This window comes from Aplidium turbinatum, chromosome 8 (assembly GCF_918807975.1).
Source record: "Aplidium turbinatum chromosome 8, kaAplTurb1.1, whole genome shotgun sequence".
NCBI lineage: Eukaryota > Metazoa > Chordata > Ascidiacea > Aplousobranchia > Polyclinidae > Aplidium > Aplidium turbinatum.
This window is the reverse complement of record NC_137479.1, coordinates 22,615,122-22,633,980: the sequence shown is the minus strand read 5'-3', so window position 1 is coordinate 22,633,980 and position 18,859 is coordinate 22,615,122. Positions and strand designations below refer to the sequence as shown.

Sequence of the window (18,859 nt, the reverse complement as noted above, 5' to 3'; positions counted from 1 at the left end):
CACACAATTCCTGAATTGAAGCAAGGTATGGGTCGTGGGTTGTTGGAACATCATGGATTTTTACAAATATTTTTATTATAGTTTGCTGTTACTATTGGGATTTGATAAATAAGAATGCAGCAAATTTATATACCAAATTATTTTAGAGGCCTGGTAATTTGAAATGTATGATCATTTACATTGCAATAACGTCTGTTTTGGTGCCTTTATGCTGTTACTTTCTCTTCTATTTGATCGTGTGAAATTAGTGTTTGGATTCTGACGAAGAATATATGGTAGTCGCCTAGTCGGTACATTGATGTCTATTGTCGAATGCATGTCTTCATCAAATAGTGCTGTGGAAAGAATCCTCTATCCCTATCCTTAAGAACAAATGTACCGTATATACTGCTGCAAATTATGTTGTAAACAATCATTCCAAAAACCTGTACTTGGCATTCCATACGCGTAATGCTTGCTCTAATAATATGTTCCTGTGTTTTTTTCCATAAAGCTGTTTCAAAATTAATTTTGTTGCATCTATATAGTTTGCAATAGTAAATTGTCGTAACAGAGATTTAGATGTTAAATAGTTTAAGTTTGTGATAGTTTCTTTGCTTACTTTGCTTCTAATTGTGTTTTTTGTTCTCTTGTGTTCACTGATAGCCTATTGTAGTAGAATTTTATTAATTAAATTATTATGCAATGTTTTTTGTTGTTGATTATCTTCTAATTTTTATAGATAGGCACTGCTGCACTGTTTTCATTATGACAAGTGAATTGACGCTAAACCTTAATTCAGAAGGTAATTTTGAACCCAAAGTTAAACGAAATGCTCTTGGACATATCCGTGATCAACGGAAGAGAATCAAAGCTAGAAGAAAACAGAAAGAAACGTTACATTATAAAAGACAATTTGAAATGAAGATGGAGTTGTTGGAACGAACATCACCTCCAAAAGTGCAATCTCCTGTTTCTAATAAGCCACAGCAAGCTCGTTTAAAGTCTAGTGAAACAAGTATGAAAAGAGTTTTATCTAAAGAAGGAAAAACTAAAAAGAACTATAAAAAACCACAAAAGGAACCGGCCCGCCACAGATTAAAAAGTTCTTTGTTTGCAGGCAATCCTTCAATTCCATCTGTCGAATGTCTTCCGGTAGAAACCCAGTCTGTCCCGACAATGTATGAGACCACTAATCTCTTTTCTGATTTGAACATTGATATTTCCCTGAAAGCTTACATTAAGGATAAGATGAATCTAACCACCTTGACAGAAGTTCAATCTCAAGCTTTACCAGTACTTCTTAGCAAAAAAGATGCTCTCATCATGTCTGAAACAGGTTCAGGAAAGACCCTAACGTATGCATTGCCTGTAGTTCAAGGTATTTTTAATATGGTCCCTCCTGTTACAAGGACCAGTGGTCCGGTAGCTCTTGTATTCGTGCCAACAAGAGAACTCGCACTGCAGTGTTATGAGGTCTTCCAGCGTTTAACTCTGCCTGTGCGTCGAATTGTGGCAACTTGTATCATCGGTGGACAAAAGAGAAAATCGGAAAAAGCTAGAATTCGCAAAGGAGTTAACATCATTGTGTCCACCCCTGGGCGATTCATCGATCACTTGCAGCACACCACTTGTCTGTCGTTAGAGAACATTCAATGGCTGGTCTTTGATGAAGCAGATCGGTTATTGGATATGGGCTTTCAAAAGGCTATTAACGAAATCTTGACTGCCATAAAAGAAAAGTCGAAGTTTAAACCTCAAGTTGCTTTATTATCTGCCACGTTAACAAAAGGAGTTGAAAAGTTAGTTGAGTTAAGTTTAAAAGACCCTGTTCGCGTTGAAGTAAATCCAGAGTCAAAGCAAAAGTCGGAGCCTTCTTTTGTCGATCCTTTGACTGGTCTTCGACTTGCAAAAGCTTCTTTGCCAAGCAAATTAAGTCAGCATGTCGTTGTGGTGCCCAGCAAACTTCGTTTGGTAACATTGCTTGCATTCATCAACACGCACTGTATTACAAAAGAACAGAATAAAATACTAGTGTTTTTGTCGTGTCGGGATTCCGTTAGTTTCCATCATGACCTGTTCACCAAATTTCAAGTTCAAGATTACAATCCTGAAAAGACTCAGATTTCCACCTTTCAGCTGCACGGTGGAATGACGCAGCAAGAACGAACGACAACGATACAAAAGTTTCGTAAGGTAAAGTCAGGAGTTATCTTCTGTACTGATGTGGCAGCAAGAGGTCTGGATATACCGAATGTGCATTGGGTTGTTCAATATACAAGCCCTGGTAGTCCAGTAGAATATATCCACCGGGTCGGTAGAACTGCAAGAGCTGGCCATGAAGGTATAATAATTTATCTATCTTTATTTGTGTAATATTAAATGGCCCTTGTTGACCGCTGAGTGTAAATTTTCCTTAGGTAGCAGTCCTAACTTTGATAACAAAATGGCAGGGTTAGTTTGTAGCACTTATTACCGTATGTAAATTGACACTAAATTTCTTTCGGACCACTGGTGGTAATAAGAACAGTCTCGTAATGATGATGCTGCGCGTGGTTAAGTTGAGCACAAAGTATCACTCGAACAAGGTGTGTTTCGGCTGCTGAAACCTCAATTGATTTGCTTTATCATCATTTTACATTACATTTGGAGAGACAGTAATCAACTTACTAGTCTTTATTGTTGTGAATTGAGTGCGAGCTTAATGTTATTTTTATCTGAACAGGAAATGCACTACTCTTTCTTACTCCAGCAGAAGTGCCATACATTCAGTTGCTAACAACATTTGATATTTCTGTCAACGAACTCAAGTTCGAAACGGTTATATCTGATGTGTTGGGAGAAAAACAGAAGAAAATGCAGTTTTTTGCAAGGTAAATTTTACTGCTTTTAACTAGCAAATAAACTGAAAAAGCACATTAGGAAAACTTTGTTTATGACTGTTTTCACAGGCTTGATTCCCCCAAAGCTCTATTTGAAATGTTTCCGTCTGATGGCTTATTGATATGAACTTGTTTACACAGGATGCAAGAAGCTAAAGAAGCCGCGTCAAAGGTGCACAGAGAACTGGAGGAATTTGTTTCTTGCCGACGAACTCTGAAGGAAAACGCCAAAAAAGCTTTTATAGCGTTTGTTCGAGCATACGCTACCTACCCTAGCGCTTTGAAAAGTGTGTTTCACGTTAGAAATTTGCATTTGGGTCACGTGGCAAAAAGTTTTGCACTTCAGGTACAAGTTGTTCTATATTATACTAGTTTATTGAACTGCACTGTGCACAGTGTGCATAAGATTAAAGCACGCCAAACATTCCAGTAACATTGCACCAATATTGCATTTTGCGCTAATTTATAAACTCACCAATAAGTGAATTCCATCACACCAAGACTTTTTAGGTTTAGTTTTTATAATGAACTGAATTTAACCTTATTGATTTTTTGTTTCACAGGAAGCACCAACTGAAGTCGTCTTGGGGTTCAAATGGAATGTCGGACGCTCATATAAGCACAAGAATGACACAACTCCTACATCGAAAAAGAATAGTATCAAAAGCGGCAATTTAAAACGCAAGAACTCTATTCTCACGAAGTTCGACTTATTATCTGAATTCAGCAGCGGTGTTGCTTTAAGCAAAAAACCCAAGCTTGATTAATTTGAAGTGTTTGTATGAACACGGTAACCGATGGGAAGTTTATTTGTCAATTCTGGTCTTCGCTTCTACAGTGCATAGAAAGCTAGATGAAATTTTTTTTATCGATAAAATGCCTGTTTTTATCTTGATAAAGTTATATTGTTGGGCTTTATCGTTTTTTTTTTCATCAGGGTTTTAAGTAAAAAAGAAAGAACTATCGGTAGCAATTGTTACAAAGTTGTTGGTACCGTCGGTAGCAATTTGACGTTTCTGCTCGTTTTTGGAATGACGTGGTTATAGTAAACTGTGCTGTTTACCAGATTGCTCTGGACCAAAAGTTGTCTTTACCGAACTTCACATGCTGAGAGTTGAGCCACTGCTGCTCGATCTTTTAATTTATTGTTCAGGAAGATATATGTTATCAATTAAGAAATCCTAATTGATATTCTTTATCCCTATGAAAATTTGTTTCAAATACGGCACTCCGAGGGGGGTGCTTGTTTGTAGTAATAAGTATTGTAATTAATCCTCGATTGTCGGCCTGTGTTGGCAAATGGCAGAAAAATCACTAGTTTGGAGATGGAGAGACGACAATGTCTTAATACCAATGAATGGTATTGTTATACTGCAGCAGCATTGGTTAAACCACTCGGTGGAGGTTGATAAATGTTGTCTCGGTGATTCGATTGCTGGCCGCAAATAAATACAGGTTTGCTTGCCTAAGAAAGAATTATGAAAATCTACTGATAAAAACACGCATGTCCAGTGCCGCTGGTGGTGACAAAAATTGTAAAAGCGCAAAAAATTACATACTTTTTTCATTATTTTTGGAAGAACATGTGACCAGTAGAGTTGACATTAGGGTCCAGGCTGTATTTTTGGACTCGGCCCCGGATGATGTTAGGGGCCCAAAGAAACCACCTCATATTCTTGTGGGTGAAAATGTCTTCATTTAGGGCGCTAGGATCTCATTGATTCTGGCCTCAAATTATCCTCAACCGTCATGCACGTGACCAAATGCCCCCTGGTTATGTTATGAGCTCACCTACTCGATGTCAAGCGCAATCATAAGCAGAGTCAAGTCAACAAAATACGGCCTGTTTCAGTCTTAGTGTTTTAAGATAGAAAAAAAGAAGTCGCACACTAGGCTATGCATTTCACTCAAGACAAAGGTGTTCAGATTGAAGGCTGCATAGTGCATAACTAGCCTAATTAGGTTATGCAGTCGTGGTCATTTTCAATTATAAAATATTAAATTAGTCAGAATGCAAAAGAAACTTTTCAACCAATCAATGTTTTATTTGTCAGGAACATAGGTACATGTTTGAAATATGCAAGTAATATACACAATGCAAAAGTTACACAAGTTCCCATACCGACAGGGAGACAACGAGACGACCATATTGTCAATTGCTAGTCAATAGCTACCCTACGGAAATGACGATTTTGCCATTTAAAATACAAGCAAAAAAATAAAACGTTCCCGCGCTTCAACAAATGCGCCAAAAAAAACATATTAAAGATAACGTAGGCCTAAACACAAAATTCCAAAATCCAAGCAGAGATTAATCAAGTTTCCGACAACATATTACTTTGCTGACAGAATATACATAGCAACAAAAGGGAAAAGTTAACAAAGCCACACTGGTTAAGATGTGTATCCAATCGTGTCTAACCAGTCGGGAGTCGACCACCAGTGTAGCAGAGGTGTGCGGATCCTGATCCGATCTTGTTTTTAAATTTTTAAGATTCGGATCTAAAATTTCTAGATATCTCGGATCCGAAACAGATTCGAAGTAGCATAATTTTATGTCTGAAATTTTATTACAAAAGTAGCCTGTTTCACCACATGATTTGCACTTTTTGTAAAAGTAGTTTACACAATGGATTCATTAAATTCAGTAGCTTACCACTTAGGTGTAGCCTATGATGCGCCTTGGCCACCGTTGGAGGGTGGGGTAAGATGAGCACCTTTTTACTCTAGCTGTTTTCGCAAAAAAAGTTTTCTTGGGGAAATGCATCTTCCATTAAGTTTCATCACCTTACTATTTATATATTTTTTAATATTACGCCTAATATGCGCATTGTTCAACTTACCCTATCAAAATTTTTTGGGGTAAGTTGTGCAATGGTTGGGGCAAGTTGAGCAATGGTTGGCGTAAGTTGTGCAGTAGGATAGTTGTCAGTTGATATAAATTGTGCAGGCAACATGTAAGCGAGATCGTGCATTAACGGACCTATTTCGGTGCAGGTACGTTAATGAAGATACTTTTAAATTAAAATGCCTAGATATGAAACATTCTATACATTTCACAGGTTAGATTTTGCTCCAGAAACAAATAGGCTAACAGCCAATGAGTCGCAAATTAGGATAAATGATATTCTGAACACAATGCATTTTTAAATATTTTATGGACTAACGCCGCATGGAAAATAAAATTTCTTTTCACGACGAGCTATGTCGCCAACGATACATGGAGGCAGGGATGGAGAAACCACATGGGCCTCGTGGGCCTGGGCTCACCTACTTTATTTTCTGGGTGGGCCTGCTCACCCACTTTTGAAAGCCAAATTTCTTTGAAAAGGTAGCAAAAACAGCAAATCAGAGAAGGAGTTCCAAAAAAAGATCTTCACTCATTTGATACACAGCAGTTTGATTATTATCTTTGATAACTCAATGATGAAATCCAATCTTCAAACTTTTCTGTTGAGTCCACTACGGATGTGCAGCACGTGTGGGTGTGGTTGCGTGTGACTGGTGGAGCATTCTATCAATCAATATAATTATTCTCTATGCTCTCTATGGTTAGAACAGTGATATCATTACATATGCACGTACTGTATGATGCACCATTTTTTTACTTCCAGGTGGTATTACAACTGTGTGTGCACTAGCGTACGCAGGGGGGGGGGCATTGGGCCATGCCCCCCCCCCTTAAAAATGTTTTAGTAGTTAACAACGTAGATTAAGGCATTTAATATGTTTTGGATTGCACTGTCAAAGCAATTAACAATGTTGTTTTATAGACTAAGCCAATACGAAATTAATGGCCCAATCCACCTACCCCACCCCAGGTATGCCAATGTTGCATAGTGTTCTGTAAGTAAACTTACCATAAATTCTTGGGCATAATCCGTGAAACTCAAAATTATGAATGAAATAACTGGACGAAAGGCCGAAGGCCTGAGCTTGGCAAATTTTTATTCCATGTTTATATTTATAAGCTTTAATATTGCATAATAAAGTATTCTACTTAGATTGAATAAAAATTTTTATTACTTTATTTAAAGGAAAATACATGTTAATTTAAGCAACACTAAGTCACAAATCAGACATTTATAAGAAAAAAAAGAACAAACACTGAGAACAAAGAGAACAAAGAAATAACACTAACTAACTCAGAAATCAAACATTTATAGGTGGATGCATTCAGAAACCATTGGCTTCATCGTTTCATTGAAGTCAATAGAATAATGACGCAATAAACGTCACTCATTATTCCCTAACTAAAGGATTTCTCAAGCTATGCGCGATATTTTACTCAACCTAATAAGCTAAAAAAATTAAGATATCAAAATAAGCCCCGAGTTAAAGCAAAGTTAAGCCTTTTGGGACGGAATTATTTCATAATTTTGCATCAGGTTGGAGTTAATTTTGAAAATTTTACTAAAGTAAAATTCCGGGACATTTTGCTAACCGGGACAGACGTATGGTAGGTCTATCTGTAAGCCTATTATAGTGAAAAAGAAATGGATAAAGTCTAAACTAAAACCATACTGGGATATCATGAAGACGTCTGGGATATCAATGGTCAGTGGCGTAGCCAGGGGGGGGGGGGGGGTTTGGAGGTTACAACTCCCCTTTTAGCACGCGTGTGACGTCACGATATTGAGAATGATGCTTTCAGTTTTTTTATGCTTAAAAATGATGCTTTCAATCTAAAAAAAATTGCCTAATTTTAAACAAAACTGCATTAAAAAAGCGAGTTTTGCCAATACCAAACATTCAAACATCTCAGTCAAGAATTAGCAACAAGAAAACATAGAGACTTTATTCGCTTTATTTCCGAAAAATGCCGAAGAAAACATGATCTTATCCTTTTGCTATGCCACCGGACAGCACCATTTTACAGAAATATTCATACCCACATTTTTATTAAAAATGCTCTCAGAATGCACCAAATTCAAAGTAATTTTTCAAAATTTTCTGGTGGAGGTCCCCCAGACCCCTCACCGCTGGGTATCGTCAACCCCCCTTTTAAACTTCCTGGCTACGCTACTGTCAATGCCCTCCCCCCTCCCCCTTGATAAAATCCTGCGTACGCCACTGTGTGTGTGTATTGTTGCCTTTTTATTTGTGTGTAGCCTACATCGCCACGTTTTGTACAGCGCTATAGAGCAAATTCAACAAATTTGTAAATTTTTTTGATCAAATCCGGCCCAAAAATGGAAAATTTTGCCTGTTGGCACGAAAGGCAATTATGAAAACGCAATGTGTAAACCAGGGGTCGGCAACTTTTTCTAACAGCGGGCCAAAGTCAAGTCAAGTCAATTTATTTTGTTTTAACTGCGCCATATATTAACATATAATTAGAGTAAAATGTAATTGTCAAAACAATGCATTGTACAACTGTTGGTTAGATTATGGCGCAATCAGGATGGTAGCGAAAGACCATAAGCAGTCATCTAGTCAGCCACCACCTGGTCACAGCGGTAAACCATAATCTCTTCGTGGGAAAATTTTAACATAAAGTTCCCGAATCCGTTCGTCTGTATATAATGACCGAAGAAACACACACTTGAACTTCTTTTCAAACAGTGTATTTCTGTAAAATTAGCCCGCGGCTATCGAAATGGGGATGCAATGCCTACACCTCTAAAACTGTCACTACGATACAGATTACTTGGATAAAAGACGGAGAATTTGTCCAGCTAGCAAGCACCAAATAAACCAGTTAAATGTGCGACCGACTTCCAACAAACAACTTCGAGAATGAATCAGAAAAATTTGTGATAACTCAAAGGCACGAGAGCAGTTCGTGACGCAATATTTCATGTCCAAACAGGTCTCAAACTGAAACAGGTTTAAACCGGTTTCAACAGGTTTGACAAGAGTCTTACGGACGATGGTGCAATTTTGGCTCATGTTTTAAGAATTTCCATGACGTAATATTCAGTAGACCCGAACGGTTTCTACATGACGTTTGACCAGGCGAACAACCGTCTGGAACATAGCGACCCCTAGTTATGACAGTCTGACATGGCATAACTAAAAAAGAATTGACGACAATTGTGAGCCAATGAATAAAAACACATGATACAAAAATTGTTTGAATCACTCACGTTTAAGTTAATACGCAAATACAAAGGGCATGCAAAGAATGAACAGCAATAAGAATAAACACGACGATACATGAAATTGGTACCATAGGTATTAGGTACACGCAAAAATGATGCTATATACAATGATTGCGATAATAACCGACTGTTCTGGGCTCAGACAAGTGTCGGCCACCGCAGACAAAACCAGGCTCAAACCCTAACACTAAGGTGTTCTTTACGAGGGCGAGGCACGAAATATCCCTCAACACATAGTCTACTTTCACTTTCCCCGTACTCTCATCATAGTTGCAGACGGCAACTTTAGCTCTACGAACCACAGGCTTCCCTTTCCTAATTTGTGGAACTACCTCATGCACCCTCCCAAGTTGATACTTCCCACGTTTACCAATGTCCTGGAGAGAACCTACCACTACAAGTTGACCAGGCTCCAAATTCTCGGCCATTTTTAGCCATTTTTTCCGGCCCTGAAGACCTGGCAAGTAAAAATCGATCCATTTACTCCAAAACTGCTGAGAAAGTGACAAATTGAACCGATAATCCCTTCTTAATTGGTCACGATCATGTGGTTGCCCAACAGCACAGTATGGGTCTAAGTATGGGGTCAAAAGTGAGGCAGGGGTGATGACAGTAAAATCCCTAGGGTCGTCACTCAAAGGTACCAAAGGGCGTTCGTTCACGATCCGAACGGCACTGCCTGTGTACGTAAGCAGTTCAATAAATTTGGGCTTACGAATTGAAGAGTCCAAAATGTGAAAAAATGCAATTTTAAATTGTTTAACCATTGCCTCCCAGGCGCCACCTTGCGCCGGAGCATACGGAGGTATAAATTCCCAGTTTATCTCTCTCTGTCTCAGGGCGTTGTGAAATTCAGCTGATTCTATCAACTCGGGTAACTTCTTTTGAAAGAAGCATTTAGTCACATCAGCCATGAGACCAAATCTACCAAGCCGAAATCTAGCCAAGACATCTACCAGAGGGTTTAACAAGTCAGGACCCGAAAACATTACATCATTAACACAAGTTCCTCGGAATTCAGACTTGCCATCGTAAACAATGCGCTTTTTTAATTGTGACGTAACAAAGTACGGTAAATACCATTCAAATCCCTTGACATTTCCTGCTTCACCAGTACGCTCAATATAGCCATTTGATTTAAGATCTTTCATGGTGTCAGTAAGGAAATCACGAAGTTCAGGTTGTTTTAAAGCTTTCTTCCTTAAAGCAGCAACTCTATCTGACGCCAACACAAAATTGTTAGGTAGATCAATATCTTCCTTCAACGGAACAGGTATCTCAAATCGACCATCTTTCAACTCAATATTCGGTTCAACAAGTTCTCTAGCCAACTTATCATTGCGAGACAATTCACAGGTTTCATTTTGCAACGTCAAATCCTGAATGACTTTATTCAGGTCTGCTATTTCCATATCACGAGACTCAATTTTACGCTGAAAGCCAGAGATGACATCCGACTCTGAAGACGTCTGCACTCTGCACACTTTAGCAACGCTTTCCTCTAAGGGTGACTTACCACCACAAGCCAACCAACCGAGAGGAGTGAGTAAAGCATGCGGTTCACTACGATTTTCACCAACACGTTCTTCTTTTGCCCACATCAAATAAGCGTTGTCGTTGCCAATCAGTACATCTACAGTACTACAATCATTCAAATGAAACATATTCACGTCATGAAAATGACGGAAACCATTTAAATCTTGTTTATGCGGTAAAGTTTTAACATCATCAGCCTAAGCTGGGTTAACCACCGAAGTTATATCACAAAACAGTTCATCTGTCTCTAACGACTGGATGTTGAGTTTGACAAGGTCAGCACAAGTAGCTTTCTGACCAGCCAGGGTATCCATTTTAAACGACGCTTTATCGTACGGTTTTAGATCAAGTTCACACACCAAGTCACTCGAAACAAACGTCAACTGCGAACCAGGATCATGCTGACAATACACCAACTTCGATTTGCCAGTCATTGGATTCAAAACACGAGCAGCAGTAACGCGGTTAAAGGCTGCTTTAACATTTCCAATCTTAACATTACGCACAGGAACTCTGGCACGAGCATCATCTTTCCCAACCGAATCCAGAGAATCACGTGACGTCACATAAAAATCATGCAGAAGAAAATAGTGTTTCCTATCGTTGTTAGGCCCACACTTACGACAGTTATTTGCATGAACGCAATCCCTAACCATATGCTGGCGCAAACAATTCAAGCATTTGCCAGCTTTCACAATGACATCTCTCCGATCTTTAGGTGTCAAGCGCAAAAATTCTTTACAATTAGACAAAAAATGATATTCAACTTGACCACGTGACGAACAACAAATGCATGCCGGTAGGTTTTTACGTCTGGCTTCACCACCGCGCGGTGCGCCAACAACAGTCGAGTACTGCGAACTCCCTGACATCACATCATCGTGGGGTTTTACGGACGTCTGCCTAACCGGACATGAAGGCAATTTTCCTTTGCCAAACTTTTTAAATTGCTGCGACTCACCAGAATCGCCCATTAGCATAATGCTAAAATCAGTCGACTTACGCGTTTCCTCCCGTACTACAAATTCAAACAAACTCTGAAAAGTAGGCTCATCAGTGCCACCATACTGATCACCTAAAAAGTCAAGATAACGCTGCTTAGCGTCAAACGGGAGTCGCTTAGCCAAATCCAAAACAAAACGTCCTTCCAATTTGTCACGCTGACCATAAGCTTGCGCATAAAGCAAACACTGCGACAATTCATCTTTAAACTCTTTCAGATCACTGGAAGAGGTCGAAGTCAATTTGCTACCATAGCGATACTTTCTAATTTCCGGTTCTGCAAAAAGACCTCCACGAACCCCAAAACGCTGGGACAAGCGAGCTAACGACATTTCTATCCTGTCTTCCTCTGACAAACCAGGGGTGTCAGAAACCAAATTAGCAATCGTTTGCGCAGCTGTTCTAACACAAGCTGCTTGTAACAAAGTCAAACAAGTCCCCTTAAAGGGCGAAGCTGCCATTAAGGCCGTAACACGATTTTTAAAGAAGATAAATGGCATATTATTACCATCGTAACCAATCAAGGCCGCCTTATCGAAAAACGTCCTACTATTTTGGTATTCAAAAAAGCAATCCTGCTGTTGAGAACTCGATTTAGCGGGAGAAGACAAGCTATATCCCTTAAGGGGCTGAGTGGGCTCAGTCACATGCACAGCCCGACCACGATCCTCACACACGTTAAAATCAGGAGACGCAATACGCCTCTCACAACCACCCAAATTACGTGTAGCTGGGCGATCAAAACCTAGCGGCGCAGAAAACTGTGAAGGGGGCAAAGCATTACTACTAATGGCGGCCCCGTGACCTGTACGCTCTGGGGGAGGAGTTCGGTTGTAATTCGCAGACCTTGGCTCTACAGCATTCGGAAGACCCTTAGCCGCGGCCCCGAGACCTCCTGAAACAGCTGGAAAACGTGTGGATTGCCCTGGTCTACTCACAGGTTGAACGGGCGTTTGGAAAAGGTTATGTAAATTAAACTGCGATTAATGTTCATTTCTGGAATGCCTAGAAGAGCTCTTCTTAGAGCTACGCCGGGAGCCCAACTCTGATCGATATTCAGCTAAAACTACCTCTTTACGTTGTTCAGCCCTCAACTGAGCGTCTTTGAGTGCGAACTCAGCAGCTCTCGCTTCGGCTCTCGCGGCGGCCTCAGCTGCTCTCGCTTCGGCCTCAGCTCTCGCGGCAGCCTCAGCTCGAATGGCCTCAGCTCTCGCGGCAGCCTCAGCAGCTCTCGCTTCGGCCTCAGCTCTCGCGGCAGCCTCAGCTCGAATGGCCTCAGCTCTCGCGGCAGCCTCAGCAGCTCTCGCTTCGGCCTCAGCTTGTATCTGGAGCTCCTCTCGTCTTAGCTGCAGGTTAATTTGTGCCACTATCCGAGACGAAGTCCTAGACATCCTAGTGCTTACATTTGAGGCGCTATCCTCAGGATGTATGTCAGCATCCAACATATCTGAGAACTCACTTTCTTTTTGTTCAAAGTTATTTTTTAACGAGTTAAATTCGGGATCTACCCTATCACGAAGTTCTGCCAAGATTGCAGAGTTAAAGATTTTAGTCAAAAGAGCATGGAAATGCCTTAATTCCTCTTCTAAAGTAGATAACTTAGATCTAAAAATTAACAGTTCCTGCTTATCACTCAAAGAACCTAGGGCTACAGAAAGTTTCCCAATTTGAGTCAAAATATCCCGTCTAAGATGCCGGGCCTCTCGAACTGACTTAGCCTCATCGTTAATGGGTCCCTCCCCAGAATGGCCTGCCCGACCGCAAAGAACATCATCAGGCTTAAACTCAGTCTAGTCTACGGCGGTCGAGTCCTTGTCGCCACCGAGTGTAGACATATTAAATGTTGTGGCTAAATTTAACAATTAAAAAAAAAAAATTAAGTTACACAAACACACAAATTATTAGGCTACAGTAGTTATAAAAAACTTAACTGCAAAGACAGTAAAGATACAAAAAAGAATTTAAATGCACGATACCGTAGCTGTACGAGTATGAAGTCCTAAAGTCCACAAAACTTGCTTGGATTCTTCCACTTGAATCTACAAGCACAGATGGATTGTCTTTTAATCTTCTTTCTTGCCAATGAATGTCAAAGTTATTTTTTCTTCTGTACCAAACTGAGAAGAAATGTCTTTACTTTTCTTTGCATGTAAGAGTGTAGACTACCAACCAACAAATCTTCTTTTATTATTTCTTGTACTTCTAATTAGTTCTTCTGCACTAGCTGACAACAAACACGTCGTTTAATTTTATGCCTTCAAGTGCTTCTTGGCCTACCAGCTAACCAATTCGTCGTTTATTTTTCTTGCTTTAATTTCTTCTTGACCTACCAACTGACAAGAACTCGTCTTTTATTTTTATTTTTTGCTTTAATTTCTTCTTGACCTACCAACTGACAAGAACTCGTCTTTTATTTTTTATGGTCACAGCGGTAAACCATAATCTCTTCGTGGGAAAATTTTAACATAAAGTTCCCGAATCCGTTCGTCTGTATATAATGACCGAAGAAACACACACTTGAACTTCTTTTCAAACAGTGTATTTCTGTAAAATTAGCCCGCGGCTATCGAAATGGGGATGCAATGCCTACACCTCTAAAACTGTCACTACGATACAGATTACTTGGATAAAAGACGGAGAATTTGTCCAGCTAGCAAGCACCAAATAAACCAGTTAAATGTGCGACCGACTTCCAACAAACAACTTCGAGAATGAATCAGAAAAATTTGTGATAACTCAAAGGCACGAGAGCAGTTCGTGATGCAATATTTCATGTCCAAACAGGTCTCAAACTGAAACAGGTTTAAACCGGTTTCAACAGGTTTGACACGAGTCTTACGGACGATGGTGCAATTTTGGCTCATGTTTTAGGAATTTCCATGACGTAATATTCAGTAGACCCGAACGGTTTCTACATGACGTTTGACCAGGCGAACAACCGTCTGGAACACCACCCCATCACAGTAAATCTAACTACACATTCATACACACTAGTGTGCAGAGGCAGGCACACTACTTCATTGAATAAAAAGGGTTCGCCACTGAGATTGAAAAACAACTACTGTTGGTTTGAATCTGCATTCTCAGACTGAGTAAGCCGAGGATGAAGATTCAAACCAACGACCAAGAATTGACCAACCACCAATAATTAGTGATTGTGTGCTATAATAGGCTACAGCACTTGCGAAAGTTTTCCTGAAATAACGAGGAAAAACGTGGATACCACCACCGAATTGCAACAATTTTTATGTGAAGCATACAAAAACAGGGCAATTTGATACTAATAACTGTAGAGAACAAATATCAATAAGTACGATATGATGATATAGGCCTACTGTAAAGGTAAGTTATCCTTTGTATTGAGCACTTAAGGTACGGATGTATATTCATGTAACAGTTGGTTTTTGAGATTTTTTTTAAAGCAATGGAACGGTACATCTTTTATATCGTGTAAAATTTCACTCCACACTTGCACACACAAGAAATGGAGTGTTTTTTTGCCAAAGTTTGTTTCAAACCTGGGAAGAAAAAATCTGGTTTTAGCCTTATGTCTTGTATCATGTTGATGTATGTCGTCTAATTTAACAAAGTAGCCGGAGAAACATGCTGGCAAAAAATTATTTTCGTACTTGAACATGAACTGTGCATATGCCAGCTTTGCAAGGTCACACTTTACTTGGTCTTGGCGGCCGTAGCCTATTTTAATACCAGTTTTGATAGATTCAGAGGCATGATTTCAAGGCGTTGACGTAGCCTAATGCCTTCAGAATATCGGCTAGTAATATCCTTAACGGGAATCAGCTGAACAAATTCTTAAACATCAAAATCTTTGTTTACTGCACGCACAAACACTGCCAGCTCAGCTGTAGGCTTGTCTGTCGTATCTGTGCTCTCATCTATTGCCATTGCGAAGAACTGTAGATATACAATAACTTTTTGCTAGATGTTACGTTCTCCGATATCTCTTCTTTTCGTCGAGTTGCGGTTCTTGTTGAAAGACTTAGGCCTATATCTGAAAAGTAGTTTGTTTTTTTCTCTGGACATATGTTTTCAATAACATTCATCTTACACCTTTTCCCAAATTCTCCATCACTGTACGATTTCTTGTCTTTTGCTATTGATTGTGCTACCTTGTAGCTAGCAAAAGAATTTTCTAATTCATTGGTTTTCCTTTCCTTTGTAACAGAGAAATTTGCTGTTTTAAAGCTATTTTTGAGTAGATTAACTTTGCCGTTCCTTGTTTGACCCATTAACTTGGAAAAAATAATATGTTTTGTATCATAATGGCGCTTTATGGAAACAAATCCATTTCATATGGAAAATCTGTAAACCTGCAAGATGTAGTGGTATCCATCTTAAACTCTGAGCGTTGGGCGAAAAAAAAAATGTGTCGTGTCGGCTGCATAGCCGAGTGGTGAAAACACTGGACCGGCAATCGAAAGTGCGCCGGTTCGACACCGCTTAAGAGCATGCGGCTGTGTTTGTGGCAGGACACTTAAAGGCATGCCTGAAGGTGGACACGAAGATTGGCTTCCTTGCCTTCCCGTCCACTTAATCTAAATCTTCAACCACCGGGTGTAAGCCTGGATACGACAAACAAAAAAATGTGTCGTGTCAATCCTTTGTACCCGTGCGCTGTTGATGCAAATAAAACAGTTGAACACTAGTGGTGCGGTACTGATGAGCCCAGCCTCATGGGCGAAACACGTGTCTATCGCTGAGTTCCTGCTACACTCGACTGCAGAGAAACATTCAGTTTGTTTTGATACAAATACTGTAGAACAGAGAGAACTGTGGTTTCTTTTGTTTTCAATGGTGAGTATATTCTTGTGAAGCTCTGCACTTCAGTGGAAAGTTCTTCACTGTCAAGGTCTCCAGCAAGTTCTGAGGATGCTTCAGAGCATTTTTTTATGCAAACTATAAACTATGGTGGAAAAGTTTAAATTAACCGACTGCTTTCTGCCAGTGCTTAATGTAAATTTTATTTGTGTATATTTTGGATAAGCGCGGGCCCCATAAATTTACGGGCCCTGGGCGGTCGCCTAGCAGTTCGTCCACCCCAAAGGCCACCACTGGTGCTCCTGGGCACTGTAAGTTACATCATCGACAATAGTGATAAAATAATTCATTCAGTTACTATGCTCAGTGAAATACAGCAGAATGTTATCAAATGAGTTTGAATTCGTTTGCATTTTCGGTGTCTTTTATAGGCCTACAAATAGGTAAACCATCCCAGTAGCTGGTCTAACAACCAGGAAATTGCAAATGCCATATTGCGTCTTACATAAAGGGTTACATGAGAACAACTGATGTTGGCAGAGCAAAGTTCTGCAAGGCTTTAGCCTAGACCCACTAGACCCACTGCAAGGCTTTAGCTTTAGCCTAGACCCACTAGACCCACTAGGAGACCCACTAGCTTTAGCCTAATATGCAAGTAAAGTATCAAGATAACTCGGCGCCAAACCATGGAAAACTTTATAGGCTATAGCCTACTGATAGACTTATTTTGAAACGTATACTGTACATCAATACAGGAAGTCAGTGTAGACGATTTTAGTATGGGAGTAACATGCTCATGTTTACATGTCTGAGTAATTAACCGAGCGGCAGTATTCTGAAGTCTAGGTGCAAAATAGTGCAATGTTAAATGCTATTCGGCAACAAATTTGAATGATCAAGCCAGAATGTTACAAATGCATAAATTAAAGTTTTACAAGGATCAACATTTATGAACTGTTTGATGGAACCAATATTTCTGAGATGAAAAAAGCAAGATTTAATAGTGTCACCTACAAAGTTTTCCAAGTACGGTAGCCTACCAAATGTTTATTTAATGTCACTCTAAGCAATTTAATTGAATGAAAAAAAGGGAGCTTAGTATTACTCAGGGAAAGGGTCATGTAATTAAATTTTGAAATGCACCATTTAAGAGAAAATACAACAAGCTCAATAATACTTACGTTAATATGATGTTATTATTCCACAAGAGATAGCGTCAAAACCTACATATAGGTGTTAATAAGCAACATTCGTATTTTAAGCGATTATGCCACTACTCACTACTGGCAGATGACGTCGATATGTTTCTTACTGTTGTATCATTTTTTGTTCTCATCCAGGTTATGCCAATCTTTTTGAATTAGCAAAATTAGCATAATCAAAATGTGCTTTAAATTTTTGTATGAAATAATGCAAATTACGTAGGTTATCTTAAAAATGAAAATTTAGCTGAGAATCGAACGTTGGTTTAGTACTTTGTACTAAAGTTAATGGCAGTGTTGTTACAGTGTTAGCTTCTGAGCCGTGTTTCATTTTACAAAGCCTAATGACAGTGTTGATTATTCAATCGCTTAATAAATAATTCATAGGTCGTAAATGTTTCAATATAGGCCTACAGAAATTTCATTTACGATTCTCCGTATTTGTGTGCCATGTTGGCTTACGGGCATTATCTTTGTCGTTGTAGCCTATAATAAGCACAGTGGAGGGAAGTAGCCTAACAAAGATAGCAGCCTATTTTAGTTGATCTACTAGGGTCAGACAGTTCTGCAGGTTACTTGAAGAAAAGTGACATTATAAATTTACATGGAAAATTTGTATGCAAACAATACCATTTGTTATGAGCAAAAACGAAAGTAGTAGATACGTAGCCTACTGTCAGTGACGTCGGAAGGGGTAGCATGGGCCCCCTTTAAAAAATGTTGACTTTGTTAGCGTTGTTGTGATTGTGTAGTCCAAACATGTTGCTGTTTAAGAGTGGTCTTGGGTAGCAGGACCGTATTAACTGCCCCTCATACCCCCGGTGTCCGTGGAGGTTGGTCCGGCTGATTAGGGGACCTCAAAACTGCAGTTACTGAAACCATATCTTTGTTTAAGGGCCGATCCTTATTCGTATGTAGTTGGTGCATCATTTTTCGGCATTTTAACATAAACAATATTATTGCATATTGCTATAAAAACTCGACATGTTATAGCTTAGGTTGCATCCATCGGTATCGTATTGTTGATCTTCATTTGGAACGACTATTTTAAATCAGGGAAAGCAGTAAATCTATGTCATTTTGTTGAATTTACAGAGGAAATAATAACCTACCACGCTCTCACTTTCTTGGAAAATGTGTTTCAACGGTTGATAGCATAAGGCTTGTGCAAAATTAAATGCTCATGAAACGATGAAAATGTTCAATAGTGGCATCCAGAAACGTTGACAAAGATTATTTAGCGTATTCTTTTGCATTCGAGATGTTTTTTTTTTTTTTCAAAAATATTTTAGGAGGGGTCGGGCTTGCAAACGGAAAGATACTCCATGTCACCAATTTTTTTGTAACTACTTTCTCTAAGTAGGCCTAAGCTGTT

General features: G+C 39.4%; 1 protein-coding gene across 1 annotated transcript; it reads left to right on the top strand.

Moving 5' to 3' along the window:
- Window positions 1–21: 21 nt before the first annotated feature.
- On the top strand, window positions 22–4,339 carry LOC145775552 (ATP-dependent DNA helicase DDX31-like). The gene is made up of 4 exons (XM_082586851.1): window positions 22–2,323; window positions 2,705–2,852; window positions 3,003–3,207; window positions 3,425–4,339. The coding sequence occupies exons 1-4, from the start codon at window positions 685–687 to the stop codon at window positions 3,626–3,628; spliced, it is 2,196 nt and encodes a 731-aa protein (XP_082442977.1). The 5' UTR covers window positions 22–684; the 3' UTR covers window positions 3,629–4,339.
- Window positions 4,340–18,859: the final 14,520 nt, after the last annotated feature.

Coding starts and splice junctions, on each gene's coding strand:
- LOC145775552 (XM_082586851.1), top strand. CDS start 685: ATGTTTTTTGTTGTTGATTATCTTCTAATTTTTATAGATAGGCACTGC. Junction 2,324..2,704: donor TGCAAGAGCTGGCCATGAAG/GTATAATAATTT, acceptor TTATCTGAACAG/GAAATGCACTACTCTTTCTT. Junction 2,853..3,002: donor AAAATGCAGTTTTTTGCAAG/GTAAATTTTACT, acceptor TTGTTTACACAG/GATGCAAGAAGCTAAAGAAG.